This window comes from Phodopus roborovskii, unplaced genomic scaffold (assembly GCF_943737965.1).
Source record: "Phodopus roborovskii unplaced genomic scaffold, PHOROB, whole genome shotgun sequence".
NCBI lineage: Eukaryota > Metazoa > Chordata > Mammalia > Rodentia > Cricetidae > Phodopus > Phodopus roborovskii.
The window spans coordinates 12,644,774-12,668,924 of record NW_026126541.1 but is presented as its reverse complement, the minus strand read 5'-3'; the positions used below and the strand labels follow the sequence as shown (position 1 = coordinate 12,668,924).

The 24,151-nt window shown below is 44.4% G+C and overlaps 1 protein-coding gene across 1 annotated transcript in view; it reads right to left on the bottom strand.

Annotated features, from left to right (window-relative positions):
- The window catches only part of Cfap43 (cilia and flagella associated protein 43), an 84,711-nt gene that overhangs the window by 11,111 nt on the left and 49,449 nt on the right, over window positions 1–24,151 (bottom strand). Inside the window, exons 16-31 of the mRNA XM_051199725.1 lie at window positions 23,029–23,159; window positions 20,843–21,002; window positions 19,004–19,090; window positions 17,644–17,721; window positions 15,451–15,576; window positions 13,753–13,857; window positions 12,660–12,776; window positions 11,174–11,401; window positions 9,524–9,730; window positions 7,949–8,038; window positions 7,682–7,762; window positions 6,990–7,115; window positions 4,483–4,602; window positions 2,337–2,444; window positions 930–1,016; window positions 211–299 (exon numbers count right to left, since the gene is read on the bottom strand). Coding sequence (XP_051055682.1) covers window positions 211–299; window positions 930–1,016; window positions 2,337–2,444; window positions 4,483–4,602; window positions 6,990–7,115; window positions 7,682–7,762; window positions 7,949–8,038; window positions 9,524–9,730; window positions 11,174–11,401; window positions 12,660–12,776; window positions 13,753–13,857; window positions 15,451–15,576; window positions 17,644–17,721; window positions 19,004–19,090; window positions 20,843–21,002; window positions 23,029–23,159 — 1,940 coding nt within the window. The remainder of the gene's footprint in view (window positions 1–210; window positions 300–929; window positions 1,017–2,336; window positions 2,445–4,482; window positions 4,603–6,989; window positions 7,116–7,681; window positions 7,763–7,948; window positions 8,039–9,523; window positions 9,731–11,173; window positions 11,402–12,659; window positions 12,777–13,752; window positions 13,858–15,450; window positions 15,577–17,643; window positions 17,722–19,003; window positions 19,091–20,842; window positions 21,003–23,028; window positions 23,160–24,151) is intronic.

Genomic DNA, 24,151 nt, shown 5'->3' with positions numbered 1-24,151 from the left:
TATTTTGAGCTATTTTCTTTTGCATTTTTTATTTTAAAGTTTATTTTTAAAAAATTGCGAACAAAAACTTTGTCAAGAACATAGTCTCATGAAATCCTCGGAGGGAAAGCAGTGATCCCAAGGCTGCCACTCAGATCATTGGGCTTAAAACTCTGCTGAGCCATCTCTCTGGCTCTGCACCCCATGTATGATAATCTAAGGGATACAAACCTTGGCCGTCGTTTAAAAAGTTTGTAGAGTATATCCACCTGGTGACCAGACATTTCAGAAAATTCCTTTTTGAAGCTGCGTTCCAGAATCTAAGGACAAACACATTGTTTCCAGGATTGAAGAGACACAGACGTTTCTCATTGGTTAACACAATCTCTAAAATGCAGATGGTGTGTGTCACTGTGACATTAAGACCTGGTTTTTACAGTTGTTAGAGAGCAGCCATTCTCTACACACAGACTCCCTTTAGGGTCTGTTCCTAGGGAGCATGCTGGCATACTAAAAAGGCATCCAGAAGTGTCCCCAGATAATAGCTACTCAGGAAACAAGCAGGTTACTGTTCAATCCATTTCCCCTTATTCCTTATCTGCCTCATTTGTTCTGGCTGATTGCTGTCACTCCAGCCATTGTTCCTGTTGTGATCTGTGTGAGGAACTCATGGGCTCCACCAACCCAGTGTGAGAACCCTAAATTTGATGACCTCACTAACATTTTCCCCCCAAAAGAAAAAGCTTGACTTATGAAATAAAAACAAAACCTTCTTTCTAACACACAGATTTTACAGAAATGTATAGCTGTACCAAGTGAAATTCACTCATGACTTAAAGATGATAGAGAGAACACTCAATCTACAAGGACATTGATTTATGTCCTGATCTCCTACCCCGACCCCAAGTGCGACAGCTCAGTGCCATCCAGTGGATGTGCCCGAGACTCACTTTGTCCTCTGCCACCAGGTTGTCGTGGTGCTCCTTGAATACATCCAGGTCTTCCCGTGCTTTCTGGATGGCTATTGAAGTACCGCTCTACAGTAACGGCAGGGAGAGTTAGCTGAACTGGAGAGTTCTCAGGTTAAACAGAGGTACAGGCGATTCTAAGAGTAAGAGACCTCATAGAATGCAATGAGGTGACAGCCAGAGTGAGCATGTTATCCAGCCTCTCTGACATAGCCTCTCCTGTGTCAAAGATGTCTGGTAGCCTGCCAGGGTGTTATGATACATTTCAGACACAGTCTTACTATGTAGCCCAGGCTGGCCTTTAACTTATGGTCCCTCCTGTGTTAGCCTCCCAAATGCTGGGTGATAGCAATGTGCCACCACGCCTGGCAAAAGTTCTTGGCGTATGTTATGAACAGACCTTTTCTATTCTTTTGGTTTTGTTTTTGAAGTAGAGTCTCTCTATGTAGCTCTGGATGTCCTGGAAGTCACTATGTAGACCAGGCTAGCTTTGAACTTAGAGATCTGCCTGCTTCTGCCTCCTTAGTGCTAAGGCATGAACCACCACCACCACTCCTGGTCATATAAACAGACTCTTAAAAGTAAGTACATGAGTCATCTATGATGCAGTAACTGTGTTCACACTGTGCTTCATTAATAGTATCAACAGGCTGACGCCCATTGAAACATTAAGTATTAATGATAAGCATTGATATTCATCTCTTTATCTTATCTGTTTGTGCTCATGTTTAGTGTTTCTGAATATGAAAGTTTTCATTCTATAGGCTAATCCATAGCTTCAGGTTCAGTGACACCTGGGACTACCACATGGCCTATAGAGGACAATATTCCGTGGAGAATGGCGGCCTGTGCACAGCTTCAAAGACTGCGTGCTTTGATCAAGGTCCTACAGCCAGTCATGTTTGAAAGCTGTGCTGTTTATGTTTTCCTTTATGAGACAAGGTTTTTCTATGTAGCCTTGGCTGTCCTAGAACTTGCACCACCACCGGCTGGTATTAAAAACTGTTTTTGAACTCTATTCTGAGAATCAATTTGGTCTTGTCTTCTATACAGCGTATCGCTTTGAAACTACAGTGTTCTGAGTATGAGATGCAGATTCATGCCACCTAATTAAGAGACTGGCATGGGTACTTCTACCTGGTCATCTAGCGAAGTCCCAGACATGGAATCCACTATGAGCATGGCTGAACAGGGATGGCAGAAGGAAAACTATGCAGTAAAATAAGCAGACATCATTGTAACCGCACCCATTTGTCTCTTGTCTCACTTGATTAGAGTCGAGTCTGTGACTTTACTCAAACAAGGCTCCAGATGTGGAGCCTGCATCTGAACGATGGGCATGGATGCTGGAGAGCCACCGGCACAGATGCCCGAGAGCCCGGGACTTACTTTCTCTTCCTGCTTCTTCAGGAGGTAGTTGTTGAGGAACTGCTCCCTGGAGCTCAGCTCTTCATCCAGCAGCAAAGAAAACACAAGGTTGTTTATTTTCAGTTCCTCCTGTGGAAAAAACAGGAAGAGGACCAGAGTTGAAGGTCAACGTTCCTAGCCTAAGTCAAATCGGGACTTACAATGGTATTGCCGGTTTTCCCTCATCTATCCCCTCAGCATGAGGAAAACACATACACAGAAAAGGACTTAACACGGATGAGTTATTTAATGAGTTCTGATCCAGGCCAATACTCTTAGTCATTACCACTCAATTAAAAAAAAAAAAAAATCAACTTTGCCAACACAGAACCTAGGTGTCAATCAGGGGACTCAAGGCCAGCAATGAGTACTGTTTTGACTCCTACAATAACAAACTCCCGTGTTTCTGTCATTCTACCTTAGTGTGAACCCCTGTCATGGTGCCATAACTTGTCCATTAATAGTACTGTGTCACATCTTCTGAATCTCTTAGAACCTTCACGCCCTCTTGTGTCCCCTCCCTCCCTTCCTCCCTCCCTCCCTTCCTCCCTCCCTCCCTTTCTTCCTTCCTTCCTTCCTCCTTTCCTCCCTCCCTCCCTCCCTCCCTCCCTCCCTCCCTCCCTCCCTCCCTCCCTCCCTCCCTCCCTTCCTTCCTTCCTTCCTTCCTTCCTTCCTTCCTTCCTTCACAATTCATTTGTAGCATTCAGCAGCCTGTAGTTTTGCGTCTCCCCAATGGCTTGTGCTCAGTGTAGCGTAGAAGGCTCCCAAACCCCTTAGTCCTTGAAAATCGGCAGCTGGATCCAGGTCCGGTCAGACCGTGGCTGGAGCCTTCTTTTCTCTGGCTAGGGCCCCCTCACATCTTTGGGGATGTTCCAAGCATGAGTCCAGGAACTCTACTGACAGTTGCAAAATGATTATTGTCTGTTTTCACTCTTTTCATTTACTGCTTGAATTATTTTAATTACTTATTTTATTTTTGGAGACAGGGTTTCACCTCCTGGCTTGAAATACTTTATAAAGAGATGTTCTTCCTTATACTTTTGTTGCCTAGGGGAAGCGCTTGTACAGGAGAGTGAGTATGGATATTAGAGACTTTACAGTTTGGAGCATTGCCTTGTTCTCTTGAAGGTGACAGATGTTGACTGTTAACCTGAAAGGCTCTAGGGTTGCCAGGGAGAGGCCTCTGGGCATGGCTGTGGGGAGGAGTTATTTTTTGAGGGTTGGAATCACTTACTGGACCGGAATCATGGACCACACAAAGGGAGGAAGAGACATGGGCAGCACACATACATTCATTGCTCCTCTGACTGGATATAGTGAGCTCCTGATGCCTGGGCTGCCCTGCTATGACAGAATGCAACTTAAAACTCTGAGCTAAAAATGAACCTGTTCTCCCTTTTGTCAGAGCATTTTATCACAGCCACAGAAGAGGAAACCAAGACAGTGACCACTGGGCATTTTCTTTTAAAAATGTCACAAAACCATGAATTTGGAAAAATTTAATGAGTTTTTAACAAGTTGCAATAATAAAAAAATAATATATTATAAAAATAATCATTGTTATTATTATCATTGTTGGTGCTGGAGTCTTGCACATGCAAGGCAAGTGTTCTATCCCAATCTTTGATTTTTAAATGGTGTCTTCTAGAGCAGAAGTGACAGTAGCTCCTAGTAGTCTGCCACCCTCCATCATCATGTGTAAAAGGAGATATTCCTGTGTAAAAGGAGGCAGTCTAGGCGTGATTAAGAAAAATAACAGCTTTATTGAAGCATTTTCCACATACCATGTATACTCTGATGCTTAGACACATATGCACAGCCTTGTAGCTATCGGCAGAGTCAAGTTTGAGCAAACTACCATTCCTAGACAAAGCCTTTCCATTCCTATTTTACATCCACCTCCCCAGAACCTCTCGGGAGTGCCTCCCTCTACCTAAAGCAGCTGCTTGCCAGGACCCTGGAGGGGAAGTCAGCGGGAGAAAGAGGGAGTGTAGCAGTGCCCAGACGGGAGGGGGCACCAGCATGCAGGGCATGGGCACCAGGGAAGGGTGAGGGTCAGCTCCTAGGATGACGGGAGCCCCACAGCCCACTTAAAAGGACAAGATACAGAAGCGAAGCCTTCATTTACCTGGTTGACAACCATCTCCGCCTTCACCCTTCTTTCAAAAAGCCTCTTCAAATGCTCATCGAAGTTCTGGGTGCTCTCCTGGATAGAGTTTTGAAGTTTCTTCAGTTCTGTTTCTAGAGACTAAATGGGAGGCCATAGGACAATTAAACACTTCACAGCTGGTCCTTGCATTTTGCATGGAGGAAGGAGTGGGAGGCAGAGAACTACCTGAACACATCTGAAATGCTGCGTGCTTGGAATTTTTGCGTTCAGTTCTCATTTTATCCCCCCTTTTATGTGTATTTGTGTGTGTTGTATATGCATGTGTGCATACTTGTGTGCACGTGTATGTGTGTGTGCATGTGCCTGTGCAGACAGGTGTGAAGGCCAGAGGATAATGTTGGGTGTCCCGAGTTACCACTCTCTGCTGCGTTCCTTTGAGACCACTAACCCTGAAGCTCACCATTTGGGCTAATCTGGCTGGCCAAAGAGCTTTCAGGGTCTGCCTGTCTCCTGCCCCCACTCCCCAGCCACCCCAGCACTGGGGTTACAGACATGCACAGCCAGGCCTGGTTTTCTTAAAGTGAGATCTAAGAATTTGAATCCTGGTCCTTGTATTTGTGCAACAAGCACTTTTACCCATCCATTGGGCCATCTCCCCAGCCTGGACGTTTGAAAACTACATTGGAGGGAAATAATGTTAACGATCACTAATCAAGCAGGCCCAGTAAATCAAACTGCAACAAATCTTTCCAGAAAAATTCTGACTACAGATAACAATTTACAGATACAAAATTTGGTCCTAAAATTTTTGCTTCCCCTCTCTTTTTGAATACCTTGGATTTTTTTTTTATATTATAGGTTTTGTTTTGATATTTATTTTAAAATATTTATTTGTGTGTGTGGGAGGGTAGGAGGTGGGGTGGGGTGGTGGTGTCCAGCTGACTACCCTGGAGCCACCCTGGGCAAGCCACTCTGGGCTGTACAGAAAGCCGCCTGAGGGAGCCATGGCCAGCAAGTCCATGGCAGGCAGTGTTCTTCCTCTGCTTCAGCTCCTGCTTGTGGGTTCCTTTCTTGAGTTTCTGCCATGACTTCCCTTCATGACGGGCTCCAAACTGTAAGATGAAACAAACCCTTCCCTCCTCAAGTTGCTTTTGGTCATTTTGGGTCATCGTGTTTATCACAGCAGCAGGAGACAAACCAGGACAGACCCTGAATTTAATCGAGGCTGGGGTTTCACCAGAGCGCTATCAGGGATGCTCGGGGAAGTGAGGTGAAGGCAGGAAACTACATACATTACACATGGAGTGAGCACGGTTGACAGTCACTACCATTCCTACCGCTCTCTATTGCTGGGATAAACGCCATCACAAAAGCAACTTGGGGACAGCATTAACTCACATGTCCTGGTCATAGTCCATGCGTGAGGGAAGTCAGGGCAGGGACAGAAGTGGGCAAGACAGGCACCTTGGAGAAGCCTGTTTGCTTCCAGGTGGTCTTCTACCACCCAGGACTGTCTGCCCGAGGGTGGGACTGACCTCAGTGGACTGAGCCCTCCCACATCAATCAACAATGAAGGAAAAGTCCTACAGACATGCCCACTGGCCAGTCAAATGAGGACATTCCCCGAGTCAGGTAAACTTTTCCCACTTGACTCTAGTCAAGTCTTTGGGCAACTATATCCCTAGCTCTCCAAACCTTGACTTCTTCCATGATTAGTTGTTAGGCTTTTAAACTTACTTAAAATACAAGGGAGAACTACACTGGATAAAAATATAAGCAGGTTAGCAATAGACTCAAAGAAGTTTCTGAAAAGATAATGCCATGATAAAGCTGGTAAGTTATTCTATCCTGTCTTGAGTGATGGTGTGGTTTTATTATCATCCTAAAAGAATATTATTTGCTCTGTTACAGAACATCAACCCTTTTGGAGGGGTTTTACTATGTATCCCAGGCTTCTTAGACTCTCCTTGATGCTCCTGCTCTACCTTCCAAGTAGACTTGGGACTGTAGGTATGCACTACCAAGGTCAGTTACCACCGACTTTAATGTCTCTACTGCAGTGTAAAATATTTTAATGTGGGGATGTTTCTTTGAGCTGGAAGAACATAAAAATAGAACCATATAACAAAACTCTCAAATAAGAACTGAACGGTGTGCCATGCTGATCACGTTTTTCTTTTCTCAAATCCTTTCCTTGAGATTGAGATCGAATCAACCACAAGCATTACTGAACTCAGATAGGAACTCAGATAGCTGTAGCGTCCCTGATGACACCTTGTATGTGCTAGAACAAAGGGTCAGATGGATGGATGGTAACAATGTGGAAAGTGTTGTCACTAACAAAAACTTTAAAAACTGTTGTGTCTTTCTCTTTTGTTTTGAATGTTCCCAGTCTTCAGTTTTTTTTTTTTTTTTTTCTATCCCAACTTCTCTAAGTTCTCATTATCATGAAGTTCTTAGAGGCACTGGGAAAAATTTGACCTAGAGAGTCTAGAGATGTCTTGCTTATTTTCTGTCCTTCTAACCTTTCTGTACTTATCTCTCTCTTCATTTAGCTCCTTGACTTTTTTCTCATAATCTTTGAACTGCTTTCTTTCTTCTTCAGTCCACAGAGCGTCAGCCTTCGCCATGAAAGCAGGTTGAGGGATCACCTGGAGACACAAGGAAAGCACATGCTCTAGTGTCTAAACTACACCAATGTGGTCCTACAGCAAAACCTCCCAGCTCAGATGGCAGCTAAAAGGGGGAACATTAGGGGAGTAATCGATGCTGAGATAGAGGGGTGTGGAAAAGCCTTACAACCCATGACTCTGAGAGAGGAATGGTCATTTTAGGGTTGCACAGCCTCTTAAGTAACAGACACAGATGGTGTCGGTATGTTTGTAGCTCTCCAGGGAGACCTGGAATGTCCCTGGTATGTCTGAACAACTGCAGGTGAAGCAAGACCAGGACACAACGCGCTTGCTCGTTTGTGCTCATTTCTTCTCCTCCTCCCCTCCCCCACTCCTTTTATGGTGGTGGTGAGTGTACATGAGAGAATGGAAGACAAATTTGTGGTTGGCCCACTGTGGCATCTTTGTAGGTTACTGAATATGGGGGGGTGGGGGCTACAGAATTTCTAAAACTGAGTTGTACAGGGAACAACACAGATGAGCTTTAATTTAAGTAGCTCTTTCTGCCTTATTGCATTTTCTACAAAGATCACAGAGCATCTCACCATTCTCAAGATGTCTTCCTTCTTGACTTCCAGAACACCTCCCATCATGTCCATCAGGGCTCTTTGTCTTGCATTGGATACCTGGGGAAGGACCGTGACAGAGCATTAACATGGCAGGCAGCTGCCTTCCTGCTATTAAAATGATTACGTTTGGGAAGTGACATGGGGAAAGAACAGAAGGACGGCGGGTTAGGTCCAAGTGACAAATGCAGGGTGTGTCCCAGGATGCCAGAGGGTTTGGGGTAGCATTTGAGCAGAGCCACACACCCGTGCTTGTTGCAATTGTCCCGTTTCAAAGGGCATGGTAATTTCTGCTTTGGACTTTTGCCATGGAGGAAGATGTTTTTGGAATGAAATCTGAAAGAGAAAGCATAGTTTCTTGTTGAGTTTCTTAAAAAATATCAAGCCAGATTTTCCTTCCACATTCTGGGAAAACGTTAAATGGTATTGGGAATGGGGTGGGGTGGAGGGCAGTTAAAGGAACATTCCAGATTTTCAACCAGTTTTTTCATTGTGGGAGGAAGATCTATTAACTCTCGGGTATTCTCTCCACCGAGGGGGAATTGTATTTAGATTAAGGCAAAATGATAGGAGGTTTATAAGAATCACCTAAGTCATATCCAAAATGATAGAGGTCTTAGAGTCAGAACGGGGTGGGGGTGGGGGGTGACCAGACAAGGAGGAGGGCTTTATTCCCATTGGCGGCATGAGTAGCCTGTGCAGGAGCCAGGCAGAGCAGGGGCATCCCAGATTATGCAAAACAACCATTCTCTTGCTTGTGGTATGGCTTGGAGCTCAAGCCAAGCACAGCTGGTCTTCAGTAACATTGCAAAAGTGATTGCTGTGATGGGGACCTTAGAGGGTGGCAGAGTGAGGTCTTAGCTGTCACCGTGCCTCAGGCCTCAGGCTGCACAGCAGTAGGCAAGGGAAAATGACTTGAATAAACAAGCAGTGTAGGCAGAGGGGAATCGACTGTCCTCTGAAGGGTGACCAGGGGGCAGTGTTCAGATCTCAGCTCTTATTCATAAGCTGGGAGACTGTGCACAAGCTACTTAGCTTCTTTGTGCCTCAGTTTCCTTATCTGTGAAGTGGGGATCAAGCTTGCATCTTCACAAATGCCTTAGAATGGCACCTGGTAACTAACATAGATCACAAAAATTGTCACTTACTTCTAGACACGATTATATTTTGCCCCCAAATAATTTCAGCTTATTTAATATGAGCCAGAGATTTCCTTTGTGTATTTTCTCTGTATTTTTAGCTGTAAAAAGATGATACGTAGTCCTTTCTATTTTTTTATTTTAAACCACTTCTGTGGACATTGAAAGCTATCGAGTATTCCTTCCCCTCTCCCTGTGCCTGTATTACCCCAAATGACCTAGATAATTACCTGAAATCAACAGCTTCACAGCCTGTTGGGGTTCTACTTCTAATACCTGTACCCAAGCCCGGCCCAGGGGCGCCTCCTCAGGCACACCTGGGAACTACAGTCTCATTGAGATGACCCCTTCTCTTTAGTAGAAGAGACACACTGTGGAAATTGCCAGAAGAGGTTAAACCACACAGAGGCATGAGATACCCCTGAAGACAGACTTCTCAACACCCCCACAACATCCCAGCCTTGGGCTCCTGCTTCCTCTGGGTTTGGTGTTTAGAACCCTGGACCCATGGGATCCGAAAAAGAAAGGTCCCCACTGCTGAGCCTGTCTCTGCTGGTTGCACTTGTTCCCGGTGACTAAGCACTGCCCAATCATAGTGTAGAGGATGGACATAGCAGATGGACAAACCAGGGCTGGCAAAATCTCCCGAGACACGGAAAGGGATAAGATGGCTAGCCTGTACCTCATCGTCTTCCACCACGAGGGCCCTTTCTGGCTGCTCACAATCTTCAAACACTGGTCGCCAGACATTGTCTTCCAGGTCCAGGTCTGAAATAATTTCTTCAATTCGAACATTCCTTTCCCTTACGCGAGCAATTTCTATCTCTTTTTGCTTATAGGCAGCATCAAACTCACTATTGAAAGACTTTTTTACCTTGTAGATGATATCCTGAAATACCAATAGGTTACTGAAGACACGTTGTAACTTACATCTTTTCCAGTAACATAATCCTATATATACCTCTAAGATCATCCCAGAAATTATCACTGGGAAGGTCAAAATTACCTTCCCAGACTGGTGTTGACAGCAAGTCATTTCTAGGTTTAATAATATACAGTGGTAGCTAGCTGGGCTTGGATTAAGGCAGCAGCAAGATTTACACCCTAGCTGCCTCCTTCCTAAAATGTGAGCTGTAATTCAACATGCAGGTCTGCTAGAAAGTACTGATGGGTACTTGGAAGCTTATTGGACAATTCTACTTTTTTGCATGTCCTTAGAAATCTACCCTAAAACTTTATGAAGAAACATCCAGAACTCAGGTCTCCTTCCTTGGAAACTGTGATGGAGGCCTGGAGAGAGGGAGCAATGGTGTTCGGAGAGTCTTACAGAGAAGGACCACTGTGCCTGCGTGCTTCTTTGATAGAAGTAAGTTGTTCTCAAATAGAAGGGGGACATGAGTTAGCGAGCCAGGTCAGCCAATGGCTATGGTGGCATCATGATCATGAGTTGGGTTGCCCAACTCAACCCAAGCACTGAAAGTTCAACTCAAGTGACAGCTCTTACTCAAATGCTGGTTTATGTTAAGCCAGAGTCTGGTCCTTCAGTTTCTCCCAGTAAAGATGAAATCATTAAAGTAGACTGGGAGTAATTTTAACACCTAGCACCTGTTGGGCTCAAACATGGCAGCAGGAAGAGGGTCAGGAGCCGATCAGAGGTGACTAAACAGTTCTGTGTGTAAATGAACAGATGTTCCACGGGTTGGAGGAGGAGGAAAGGATGGGAAGCAAGGGCCAAGGGACAGGGAAAGGGGGACACAAACGGAAGACACGGCGAAGAACCTTTGAGAACTCGAACAGCTAATGGAATTTCAAACCATCTACAATCTTAGTTGTTGATTAAAAAAAAAATTCAGTAGCGTCTTCTCCGTTCCAGGTGTGTTCTGAGACTGGCACATTGGCAGAAGTCAAGGAGCAGGAACTTGCAGCCAGAGGAGGCCATTGTATTTCTCTGAGTTACGTAGACAGAAGAGCAGTCACATCCTGACCTTACAACATCCCAAGTGATGCATGGGTTACTGGGCACATGGAATTAAAGCATTCTTTGAGCCAACTAAAGCTCTAAGAAGAATGTCTGTGTGTCAGTTAAGGAAAAGCATTCCCTGGAAAACGTGGCACCATCAAATCCAGGTTGAATGGGTGGGAGTGTCCTTTGCATACAAGCTCTGTCTATAAGATGTGAATGCTAGTCATCTGTGTATTTCTCAAGGTGTAGAGAGACATCATTTGACTGCTACACTTCAATGTGAGCCCTTGAAAGGCACCTTGTGGGGCAATGGCAGGGATTTTTTTTAATTAAAAAAAAAAAAGAAAAAGAAAAAAGAAATTCACTCACTTTTAGTAATATAATTTGATTGATTTTCTCCTCTCTGGAATGAAGTTCCAATTGACTTGTCAACAAAGAGGTATCTGCCCCAAAATCAGTACTCAAACTGCCGAGTAGGTAATTGGGCAGACTGGTGTCTTTTATTGTCTTTTCTTCATCCTCTTCCTCCTCCTCCTCTTCATGATGTTTTTTAAGCAAAGTGCCTGAAGACTGGACCTCTATGATTTCCTTCCGTAGCTGAGTATAGGGAAGAAGAGATGACATGCAGGTCATGTAGTCAGAATCCCACAAAGGCCAATTTCCAGGTGATTTAATTACTTCAACAATCACCTTAAGAGGTTAAATTGTCTTGCCAACTATTTGGCTCAATGTGATGGATGCTGAAATGGTGGCAGAAGAGATGGAAGCTTTAGAAGCTGACTCACTGTAAATCAAGAGTAAAAGCGACCCCTGCTGGCACACACTATTTATGTTTTTGTGTCAGGATACCTGCTTGTAAATATTCTCAGTCTCTCCTGGTACTTAAACTCAAAAAAAGTATCTCCTCCTCATATTTCATCAAGGAACTTGTTCACGTGGGATTAGAGAGTGTAAGTTGATTTAAGTATGCCTTCATGTTATGTTTCGGAAAAAGAAGGGGTACAAAGTTCTGGCCAAAGCTGAGTTATGCCAAAGGGACACTTTTTACTGCTTTGATGGAGACTGTTGTTTAAGAATTGTAGCTGGGATTGCTTTTGGACAATCATAAATTCCACCAACAGAGATTCAGTTCATCTATGGTCAATGACCATACAGCGTGACCCCTAACGTAAGGGTGGACAGAGAAGGGATTGGAGAGCCAGACAACCTCTGAACAGCACCCACGTCACATTTTACAAAAGTAAATTCACATACTTGAAGACTAATCAACATATAGGATATAATATTTTTTATTATTTGGATATAGGATTATATATTTATGAGGATATAGTCTATAAATTAGAGAAATAAATACACACTATATACACACTTAATCATTTAATCTTAGCACAAATCCACACGATGGGGCCTGTCTTAGCTAGGGCTCCTATTGCTGTGATAAAAACACCATGACAAGAGTAAGTATAGGAGTAAGTTGGCTCACATTTCCACATCACTGTTCATCACTGAAGGAAGTAAGGAAAGGAACTCAAGCAGGGCAGGAACATGGAGGAGGCAGGAGCTGATGCAGAGAGGCCATGGGGGGTAGGGTGAGGTGCTGCTTACTAGTGTGCTCAGCTTGCTTCATTCTAGAACCTCAGGCCACCCACCCAGGGATGGCACCACTCACAATGGGCTGTGGGCTCCCACATCAGTCACTAAGAAAATGTTCTACAGCTGATCTTAGGGAGGCAGTCCCTCAACTGAGGTTCCTTCAACTCTGAAGGCTCTAGCTTGAGTCACATTGACATAAAACTAGCCAGCTCAGGGATAATAGATCACATCGTATATGTAAACACACACGCATGTTTGGTACCTTAAGACACTCTGCCTCGGTCTTCTTTTGCTGTATAACTCTCTTCAACTCCTGCAGCTCTTCCTCGGTGCGCGCTTTCATGGGGAAGTTCTCAACCACATAAGGTATGTGAAAGCACTTGGGTGGAAAGCGAGATAACACAAGTTCATTCTCTACTACACTTGTGGGTATCCAGGGAGCACAGGGTATTTCCTCTCATTAGAATCAACCCAGAGGTTACTCCACAAGGAGTGAAATTGACACCAGAAACCTTTCAAATAAGGCAGCCTAATGAGGTTCTTAGGGGCAGAACCATTGTGTCAATCAAAGTGTAATGCAGTTCCTGTGGGCAGAACCGTTGTGTCAAACAGCATGCTTTTTGTGAAGGGGATCTTTCTAGAGCAATGATTCTCAAGGCTGACTTTTCCCACATCCTCCTCCTGTCTTGGATTTTTGGGGAGTGTCTAGAGACTTTGTCTATTGCTACAGCAGTACGAAGATGTCCCTGCTAGTATAGAGGCCAAGGAGGGTGCAAAACATCCATCAGTACCTGGGATAACCCTGGCAACACAGAGCCACCCAGCTCCACATGTGCTGCCCAAGCTTCCCATTCACACAAATGGGAACTTTATCATCCAAGTGCGGATGGGTAGGGAAAGGCATATTTGAAAGAGGGGAAAGGTGCTGTTGTAGCTATCTAAGGACATAAGCGTAGACCGGGATGTTTGTTTACCCTACGTGTTCGCTATTCAAAGAGCGAAAAGAACGGCGATTCAGAACGCAGTTGGTAAATGGAAGTGTAAATGTGAACAGTGTTTTGTCAACCTCTTACTCTGTGTGGAAGGAACATGGGGGTAGACAGCGTTTGGGGATGGAAGGCATTAAGGGAAGGATGCAGGGGCATTATAGAGGACGGAGGAAAAGGTACTGAGGCAACCTGGAAATACAGTCTTCGAAGCCCGTGAGACTGAGCAGAGGCACGGATGAACCAAAGGAAGGTGTCAGACACCTGTGGTGCAGGGGGTAGGGTAGCAAGGCCTGTTCTGTTGTGTGGATTTTCTTTACGTTTTAAAAAGTTGGGATTCTGCGCCTGGGTTGTGTGTCCATTTATTACCTTCAGGGCTCGGCCCTTCACAGCCATGGAATTCCAGCACTCTTCCCTGATGAGCTCAGTTAAGTAGCTCTTGGCTAAGTTATGCATCTCCACGTCTTTCCTTATCTTGGAGAAAGGGAAAAGATAAAAGTGAAAATATGGCCTCTTAGGAAAAAAAGATATGCTCTCACCAGCTTATTAACTAGCCAGAGCTGCCCACTTAGCAGGAGTGTTTTTAGAGGATTTCCCCCACCTTGAGCTGCCCCTACCCTGTGATGAACTTCTGGCCCACCCAGCCCCGTTTTGAGAATGCTTCCTAAGGCTTGGGTCAAGGCTTCCACCGCCTGCCTTGAAGACTGCTGTATCAGGGTAAATGCCTACAAGGGTGGCCAGATCACACCCGTGAACAAAAGGGGCTGTGTGGACAGACACTCCTAGAGATAACATAAGCAGCACGGCTGGTCTAGGCAGACCTGGGGTGGGGGTGGGGGTGGGCGGGAGGGGAGTCAAGAGCCACGTCTTCCTGGGTTCTCTCCATGTAGACACATGTACACATGCGCACCCACTTGCTAGAGGACAACCTCAAGTGTCACCCCTCAGGATGCCTTGTCTTTTGAGACAGTGTCTCTCACTGTTGTGGGACTCTGCACACAGACTAGGTTGCCGGTCTGTTGAGTTTCAGGTCCATTCCTGTCTCAGCCTCCCCAGGGCTGGGATTACAGAGATGAGCAGCTACGCCCAGTTTTGTTTTGCTTTTTAAGTCTTTCCAGTCCCATCTTCCTGTTTAATCAGGAGGAGACTGGGATCCATACTTGAATGTGGTGCCACAGGGTATTCACTGCTATCTTCATTCTTGTCAACACAAATCCAAGGGCCGGTTCATGGCCTGTGTCTGCAACTTTGTACTTAAGTCCTCCGTTATTTATGTGTGCAATAAAAAGAATACCAACTTATCTAGGGAAATAGGTTATTTGCTTTCTTAGAATTTATAAGCACATGTGTAACTTCAATTGGCTTTATCTGCAGATCTCTCTTAACAGACAAGCAATGAAGTGTCCCTATTTAGAGTCTGCCCAAAGCATGGTATGCAAGTGACCCATAACAATCCTTGTTCCTTAGGCTCCTGTCTATCAACTTCCTTGCATTTCACCTTGGTGGCAGGATTATTTACAAACTGGTTAAGAATAGTCTCTCAGATTAATTTTCTCCACATTCCTTTTTATTAGTTTTGTTTGCTGATCCAATGACTTGGTTAAATTTGCATTTCCTTTCCTTTTTCTTCTGATCCACTGAGTCAATGGCCAATACAGTTGTCCTTGACATACCAGTTACCTTGAGTTCTAGTCCTCTGGCCTCTATACCCTGCTGACCATACACTCTGCTGACTCTATACACTCTGACCAACTCCTTTCCGTTTAGGGTCCTCGACTGTGGAACCCCAGTGTCTGGGCTGAGGATGACGCTAGGGTCATTGAGACCCCTGACTTGGGTGTCCCTTCTTCTCTCATGGAATCACATTTTACTCCCAATGTGCTGAGGGTAGATGGGCTTATGCGGCCAGCTGTTAGAAACTCCCTCCAGGGGGACTAAGTCCAGGGCTGGTATTTACATCTTCCAGATACCACAGTGCTGGGAAACTAACACGGGAAGAGCCTTTGCCAGCATCCTTTTGCTCTGTGTCCCATGGCATGCTTGGGGCCTCCCTGAGGGCTTTCCTACCTTTGCTACCTCCTCCTCACTTTCATCCTGAAGTCTTTCCAGCTCCTCAAGGTCCAGGCAGAATTCCTGCCCCTCTAATTTTGCAACTGAGTCCACCTTTTCATTTTCTTCCATCATACTGGTAATCTAAATTTTGAAAGAGAGAGAGAGAGAGAGAGAGAGAGAGAGAGAGAGAGAGAGAGCGCACAGGTAAAGAGCTGAACAACGGAATAGGTGCTGTATTTCTCTAAATGTACTGTGGAATAAAGAATTTGATCCTAGGCTTATTGCATTTATTAAACTTCTAGGTTTGAGACTTAGAAATTCAGTCATCAAGTGACAGAAACAGCGGTTTGTCCTTGTGGTGGAGCAGGTTCACCGAGGAGACAAGTCTCAGGGCAAACAGGTCGGGAAGGTCTTGGCTTCCAGAAGTGGCTATAGAGAGTTAGGTTGGTTAGGTTAACTGAAGTGGAAAGATTCTCAGTCAAAGTGGGTGTTCCCATTCTCTGGGCTTGGGTCCTGAACTGAATCAAGAGGAAAAATTGGGAAACTTAATTACTTATTTATTAAAGGACCCAAGCAGTTAAAACTAGCTGAAGTAACACATAGGCGTCTAAGAAAATAGAATAGTGAACTAATGGGGATTCTTTTTATTGTGGACATAAACAATAGGGAAATTAAGCAAGCATCCATTGTTCACATCTTCCTGACTGCAGATGCCCTGTGACCAGCAGCTTCAAGCTCCTTTCTCCTAAGCTTCCCCACCAAGAGCCTTGAATGGTGAGCTCAAGTAGACCTGTCCTTAAGTTGCCTTTGTCAGGGTATTTTAAATTCAAACAGCAAAGCAAATGTCCACACAATTTATATTGAAAAAGAAGTGTCAAGTTGGGACTTACTCTCAAGATCCAAAAACATTCATGAACCCATAATACTGAGTGAATAATAGCTTGGCGCTGCCAACGGGAAGTGGCCACTCACAGCAGTGAGTCCAGAGAGTGTTCTGGACCTGGAGGAGAAGTGCTGGGCATTCGTGGAGAAGGGGTGGTATAGTCAATTTAGAAAAGAGTTCTGGGAAATGGACTGTTTATTTGAAAACATGAGTAACAGCCATCCTTTATAGGGTCCATAAAAGTAACTTACACAGTAATTAAACAACAGGGAAGGGCAGGGCACATGACCAGGCATGCACTTCATGGCCAGCTTTTGGGAGGCCTTTAGTTTCAGAACACTGCATTTAAAAGGCGTATTTTAAAAAGTTATAAAGACAGAAACACTTGCCATTGATTGACATATGCATGTACTTATTGCATTTTGTTTACTTTTTTCTGAGAGGATATGGTCAGGGGTGCCATGGCTTAGGCATCCAGGTCAGAGAACAACTTGTGGGAGTCCATTCTCTCCTTCTGCCGTGTGGGTCCTAGGGATCCAACTCAGGCCATTAGTCTTGTGGTTACAAGTGCCTTTACTCACTGAGACATCTTGATGGCCCCTGACTCATACATTTTTGCAGATTTTTTTGTAGGCTGAAGTATGTAAACTATCAGTTTAAGCAACACAACCTAATGATAAGAACTACCTTCCAGGAGAATGAACAAGAGGAGGCCTACAGTCAGCAGCCATGGGCCTGGCCTGCAGAGCAGGGGCTCAGGCTGGAGCTGAAGGATGGACAGCTCTAGAAGGGAGGGGACAACATATACTTGACTGCACTGTACTCTGAGAGTCTGAATAGATAACAGATGCACAGAAATGCAAAGGGGGAGTTAGTACATCCTGGGGGAGAAAAGTAAAAATGGTTGTATAATTGTAATATACCACATGACCAAGAGTTGGCAATTTACATGGCTGCAACAGATGAATACTGAATATAGTTTTTTTCAGCGTGCAGGGATGTATATAGTAGTATTAGTAGGCCATTTAAGAAAGATGGGAGTCGGAGGAGTATGAGAACCATGACGAAGAGAGACAGAGCTGCTTTTAAACAAACAAAAAGGTCGGCGTATAACTTTGAAGAAATAAGTACTAAAACACAACATAGGGTGCTGTGGGCACTTAGGGAAGGAAGTGCGGGGGGGGGACCACTGTTTAATATTGGAGTGTGATGTAGCAAAGTTTTGACCCCGTTAGAATGCCCTGGAACCCTCAGGAATTTATGGTGTGAAACAGAGTAAGACGAAAACGTCACTTTTTGATGGAAGACGCAACCATGGCACTTACAATTCTAGAAAGCTCCTTGATTCCTTTTTTGATCTCTCTCCTTTTTTGTGAAAACAGCTTGACCTCGTTTTTGATGGCCTGAAATGGAGCAAGCACCTCAGCTTAATAAGGCAAGGGAAGATGGCGGGGAGAGACAACGGATTGTTGATAGATACACAGGCAGCATGTCTTTAAAACTGAAACAGAACATTTGCAAAGACTATGATCTAAATATAGGGGGTGGAGGGAGCATGGCTCAGGCAGTAAAGACTTGCCACACAATTGTGAGCACCAAGGTTCGGATCCTCAGAAACACACATAAATATCAGATGGGTGTGACAGCCCACCTGCAGTTCCAGCCTCCCAGAGGGCAGCTCCCAGAGCAAGCCGGATAGCAGCACTAACCATACTGGTAAGCTCTGAGTTTGACTGAGACCCTGCTTCAGTGAGTAAGGCGGAAGAGTGATGGAGAACATCCCCGACATCAACTTTGAGGCTTCACGTACATGCACATATGCTCACAAGCCAACACATGAATATGCATCCAAGGAAAATAAGAAAATAAAACAAGCAATGAAATCACGTCCCTGGGATACTTCGCTTAAATCTGTGTTTGTAAATGACCACCAAACAACATCAAACCGATGCCCATCACACAAAATAGAAATAAGCAGAGACAATCAAATAGTGACAAAGGAAAACTAACCTAATGTGTTCCTTGGCCTGAACTTGAGTGACACTGGATCCAGGCCTTGCCTTCAGCCTGCTGCTCATCTTTGGAATGTCGTCAGCCACAGTAGCCGTTCTGTCCCCAACTTACCCCTTTAAGACAACATTCCTCAAAAACAAAATGGAGTCTACGGGTCCTTCTTGATTTTGACTTTCCTGAATACTTTTGTTGGGTTTCAGGTTAAGTATAAGTGTGTGTGTGTGTGTGTGTGTGTGTGTGTGTGTGTATAATTTTTTTTTTCTTTTCTGAAACTGGGCTTTTCTGTGTAGCCCTGGTCATCCTGGAACTCTCTCTGGCTTAGGTGTGTATTTGCATTTAGAAAAGTCATTTGTACAATGCAATGTAATGTAAAGAGTGCCTCATGTGACATTCTAACATTCCCCATAGGTTTCCGTAGAAACAAAATGCAGTATGAACATCACAGAGCATTAATTCAAACCTGCCTCGTGCTTTGCAAACACCTTTTCATAGGCTGGGCATGGTAGCACACACCTTCAGTCCCAGCACTCAGGAGGCAGAGAGGCAGGCAGATCTTTGAGTTTGTGGTCAGCCTGGTCTACTTAGCGAGTTCCAGGACAGTCAGGGCTACACCGAGAAACCCTGACTCAAATAAACAAGCAAGAATAAATAAGTGAATAAATGAATAAATACCTCTTCCCGTCTTTGTTGGATCCAGGAAATTTCCTTTTCAGGACCAAGGGCTAATTCCTCTTGTGATGAGTCCAAGCTCAGCTTCTTCTGAGAGAGATTAGAAGGGGATAGATGGTTCTTAAAAACTGTCAGACTCTTCTTGCCGTACTTCACATTGGCTTCATTGATCCCTTTTGCCCTTGTCTCATTTAGAAATAACTCTGGACGTGTGCCTGCCTAGATGAAGCCTTTAAGCCTCATACAGCTGCCACCGGGGAAATGGAGACGGTTTAGAGACTAATTGTTGTGGAAATTACTTTAACTGTAGAGGCGTGCTGCGTTTGTTTAATGATGTAAGGTAAGGATGTGTTACAGTTGTTTGTGCTGCATTTGTTTAACTATGTAAAGATGTCTTACATTTGTTTCGCCTTGCCTGCCTAAGGCACCTGATTGGACTAATAAAAAGCTGAATGGCCAATAGGTAGGGAGGAGAAAGGATAGGTGGGGCTGGCAGGCAGAGAGAATAAATAGGGGGAGAAACCTAAGATCCAGAAGAGGAAGAGAGAAGAGACCAGGGAGAAAGAGGGGGACATGCCTGGGGCCAGAAGCCAGGCAGCTGCCAGCCAGCCAGCCACAGAGACAGCAGGAAAGATAGACAGAAGAAAGAAAGGTAAAAAGGCCCGAGGATTAAGGTAGAAGAGAGAACCAGGTTCATTTACGTTAAAAGAGCTAGCAAGAAACCAGCCTGAGCTAGGCTGAGCATTCATGACTCATAATGTCTCTGCGTCATGATTTGCTGGTCCCCACACATCATACACCAAGCTCCTTGTCCTCCGTCCTGAGTTCTCCTGCCCTTCCTTTGCAAGGGGGCACCCTCTTTAAGTCTGATCTTAGCTTATGGAGGGGCTAGTCCACCGAACACTGTTGTATGGACCGTTGTTATTTCATGAGTAGCCCTTGTTCCCGAATCAGTTGGTTTGTGTTTGCTTACGTAACCTTTTTACTAAATACCGGCAGCCTCACTGGAGTGCAAATTCAGAAAAGATAAGATCATCTTCTCCATCATGGTTGTGTCTGTCCTAGACTAACACTTTGTAGGTACCCAATAATTGTTGTTGTTGTTGTTGTTGAATCCCTTTCTATTTCATTGTGATAGTTCTTCTTTTGGGGTGGGTCCATATTTGAAAATGTAACAGGCAGAGGCAGTCCAATCTCTGAGTTGGAGGCTAGCCTGCTATATAAGTCAGTTCTATGCCAGCCAATGCTATGTAATGAGAGTTTGTCTTAAAAATATAAACACGACAAAAACCAAAAGCAACCAACTTATGACTGCCAGTGGAAGTATAAACCCCCATCGCTTCGGAAGGCCCGACGCCACGGTGTCCAAGTGAGCGAGGTGTATAGAGTTTGAGAGTGGAATAGTGTTGCAGTGGCTTCAGTGGCTTCCCTCAACTAGCTGTGGGGTTTTACATGTGAGTGCATTACAATAAAGTGATTTCTATTTAATCTTTAAAAGTACTTGTTGAAGAAGCAAATAAATACTGTTTTTTAGTCAGATGCTTCCTCAATCATATGATATGAAGGTAGAGAGACTGCTTTGACCAAACACCGATATCAGTAAAAATAAATAAATAAATAAATAAATAAAAATTTTGAGGAAGCCCAGATCTTAGTGAAATTTGAGATATAATATTTGTGATCATTTTAAGAAAAGCTGAGTTTTTCTGTGAGATGTAGCTTATATTCTCATTAAATCACCGGGCAGGGTAAAAAGAAATAGCATTAAATATGTGCTTAAAGAAAACTATAAACTGAAAATTCCCATCTTATTTATAAAGAGGGAGAAAGCAAGCTAGCTACATTGGAGGATTCCGTTGACTGTTCATCTTCTTGCTCTGCATCTTGGGAAACTCCTGATGTAGCTAAATATTCATTTTCTTTTTCCATTGTGTTGTTCAGAGCGGCTATTAGTTGCTGGCAGTGTTCAAAGATCTCATTTGCTAAGTTTGTTCCAAGCCGCCTAATGTTGGAGGGGGGGGGGGAGAAACAGAGAGAGAACACGTACAATCAGTTAAAAATAATCACAAATCAGCAGTGTTATTTCCAGATAACTACACAAAGGAACACGGGGAAGTTTTCCACGGTGCCCCTTAGTCATTTAGGCACTGGGCCTCTATTTCTCAGAAGGGCCCTTTCATGGACTTCTAAGGACACAGGCTCTTGACCCTTCTTGGGTGGTCTCTCCTTATGTTGTCCTGTACCTTCACCCAAAGGGCCTTTGGCCACCACACGGGAGAGCCACTACTCTAGCTGAGCCCCCAGAATGCACCAGGCTTCATCACATACACGATCTCATTGTTGGATCTAGCCCTCACAGCCCACCCCAAAGGTTATTTCCATGCTACACACCAGGGCATCTGGAACTTCATGCTAATATATGTGGGAAGGCTTGGGGAAAACCTTCCTGAGTCTATTGACTCTGCTGGGTAGTGTTTGTTGTCACCTAGGAAAGGGGCCATCAGTTGAAATGCCTCCATTAAACTGGCCTATGAGCATGTGTCTGGGGAATTATCTTGATTGCTGATGTAACAGGCCCTAGCATACAGTGAGTGATGCCATCCCTTGGTAGGCGGGTCTGTGCTGTACACACAAGCCAGCAAGCGGTGTTCCAAGGTTTCTCTGTCAAGCTCCTACCTTGAGTCTTGCCTTGGCTTCCCTCAATGATGGACTACAAATCTGCAAGCTGAAATAAACCATCTCTTTCTGAGTTTCTTCTGGTAATGGCGTTTATCAGGGCAACAGAAAAGCAAGCTAGGACAAGTGCTGATGTTCTGAGGTCGGCAGAGGGCATGGCACCCAGATACGGGTTTCTAACACATTCACAGAAGGTATGGACCACCCTTGAGTGACACTGTTAGAGACAACTTAGAGCAGCTGTTCTTAGCCTTCCTAACGCTGTGACCCTTTAATACAGTTCCTCATGTTGTGCTGACCCCCCAACCACAAAATTATTTCGTTATTATTTCATAACTATAATTTTGCTACTGTTATGAATCATGATGTGAGTAATTGGAATATAGGATATCTAATTTGTGAACCCCCCCCCAAAGAGGTCATGACCCATGGGTTGAGAACCACAGACTTAGTGGTATCACTGAATGCCTATGTGTCATAAGGCTTATAAGTCTTATAACACGAGTTTGTGTAGTGTGGGAGTTCACTGGCCTTCCTTTTTAAAATAGGGCTCCTATGCTTGTTTCCTGTCTCCTGAGACACTGTTATTCATTGACTGTAAAGGGTATGTTATGACTTATTTACTAAGATGCAAGTTTCTGTTTTACTCAAGGTTTTTGTGTATGAAATTGGTGTGATGATGCTATCTTCAAATGGATCCTTGAAATAAGTGGCTCCCCAAATTCTTAGGTGATCAGTAGGTGATGTCCATCAGTAGCTCCCATAAGACAACATTTAACTGGGCTGTGGTGGTGCACGCCTTTGATCCCAGCACTCGGGAGGCAGAGGCAGGTGGAACTCTGTGAGATTGAGACCAGATTGGTCTACAAGAGCTAGTTCCAGGACAGCTTCCAAAGCTACATAGAGAAACCATGTCTCGAAAACCAAACCAAAACAAACAAAAAGACAGCATTTAAAATCCAAGCTCTCTTTTGGGTGTCATGTTGCTGACACAGGGTGAGCCAATTCCCTCTAGAACACTCTTGCAAATGCAACCAACCAACCCAGAGTTTATACTCCAAACAACTGGGGGAAGGAAGCTCTCACACTTACAGCCATTGTTCCTCAGCTACAACAAGGAGTAGCCCCTACAACTCAGAACTTCATGACCTTATCCATCCCAGCTTTCTAGATCCTTCTTTTGGAAGTGGAGCTCTAACTATGTGTCTTCCTGTGCATCCTTATCCAGCCTGGGGCTTTCCCACAGCAAGCACGGTGTGCCCTCTGTCCGCTCAGATCTCTGAGTGTAGCAGTCTATTTCTTCAGATACTGGCTTTCTGAATTTTAAACACATACCACATAACATTGCTTACTTCCATTTGAGGTAGACAAGGGTGCCGTCGTCTTTCCCATTTACCAGGATGTGTTGTCCATCCATTGACATCTTCATGTACTGAATCCCATGTCCCTGATGAGAATGACTGCGGCATCGAGCAAATGTTTCCTCAATAGTTTTAGGGATAAAATGGAGAAATCATAAATGCAGTTCTCCAGCTTTTGTTTTTTTACCCCCAACATAGTCACATGTATTTTTGCTTATGGGTAATTTTTTTTTTTTTTTTTTGGTTCTAATGATATCTTAGCTGGTACAGAGGTAGTTCTTGATAATACACGGCGCTCAGAACCGCTTAGCTCAAGGCAAGATTGATTTATGTCCCCACTACTTTGTGTGATGTGGAAGGACAGGGATCAGAACTGGCGGCTCGAACCAGGCTATCAGACACTCTGTCAGTGTACTGCTGAAGGCTGTGGAGTTAGGATGCCTCCATGGACCAGGTGTGATCTGTTTGTGTAAAGTGATGACACGCCCTGGGGGCAGGGTGGGGCGGTGCTAATTGATGCTAATTAAACCAATTAAGTAATCCAAAGAAGCACCTCACTGGGGTGTTTTTCTACAGGAGACAACAGTTTAAGCTCTTGTAGTAAAAGCCAACAGCTGTTACCCTGGCACTGAAGCCCAACACCTCTCCATGTACCTTTCTGAATGGACAATACATCCAAATAGTTTGAAATATCAAATGATCAGTGAGCCTGGCACAAAAGCTCTGCTGACCCCATGGCTCAGCAGTCCCCTCAAAAGCTATGAATCTGGCACCACAAGAGCTTGGTTTTTCACACAAATTGTAGAATAATATATGCCTATACATTATGCACCTTGCTTGAGAAGTTTTCTGTACTGTTACACAAGGCTCTCCCTTTCTGTCCCAAGGCTGCACTACAGTTTATGTTTTACTTATGTACTGATTTTGCACCATAACTCATTTGCTTACCTAGTCTTCTGTGCATGAAGCTTAGGATTTTTTTTTTCTTTCTTTATTGGCCAGGTGTAGCACAAAACTTAAAAGACCCAGAGACTGATATTGGGGTTCAAGCTTCAAGCTGAAGTTCAGAAAAGCAAAGCAGCCAGCCACTAGCTCCTACCTCTACCTGAGCGTA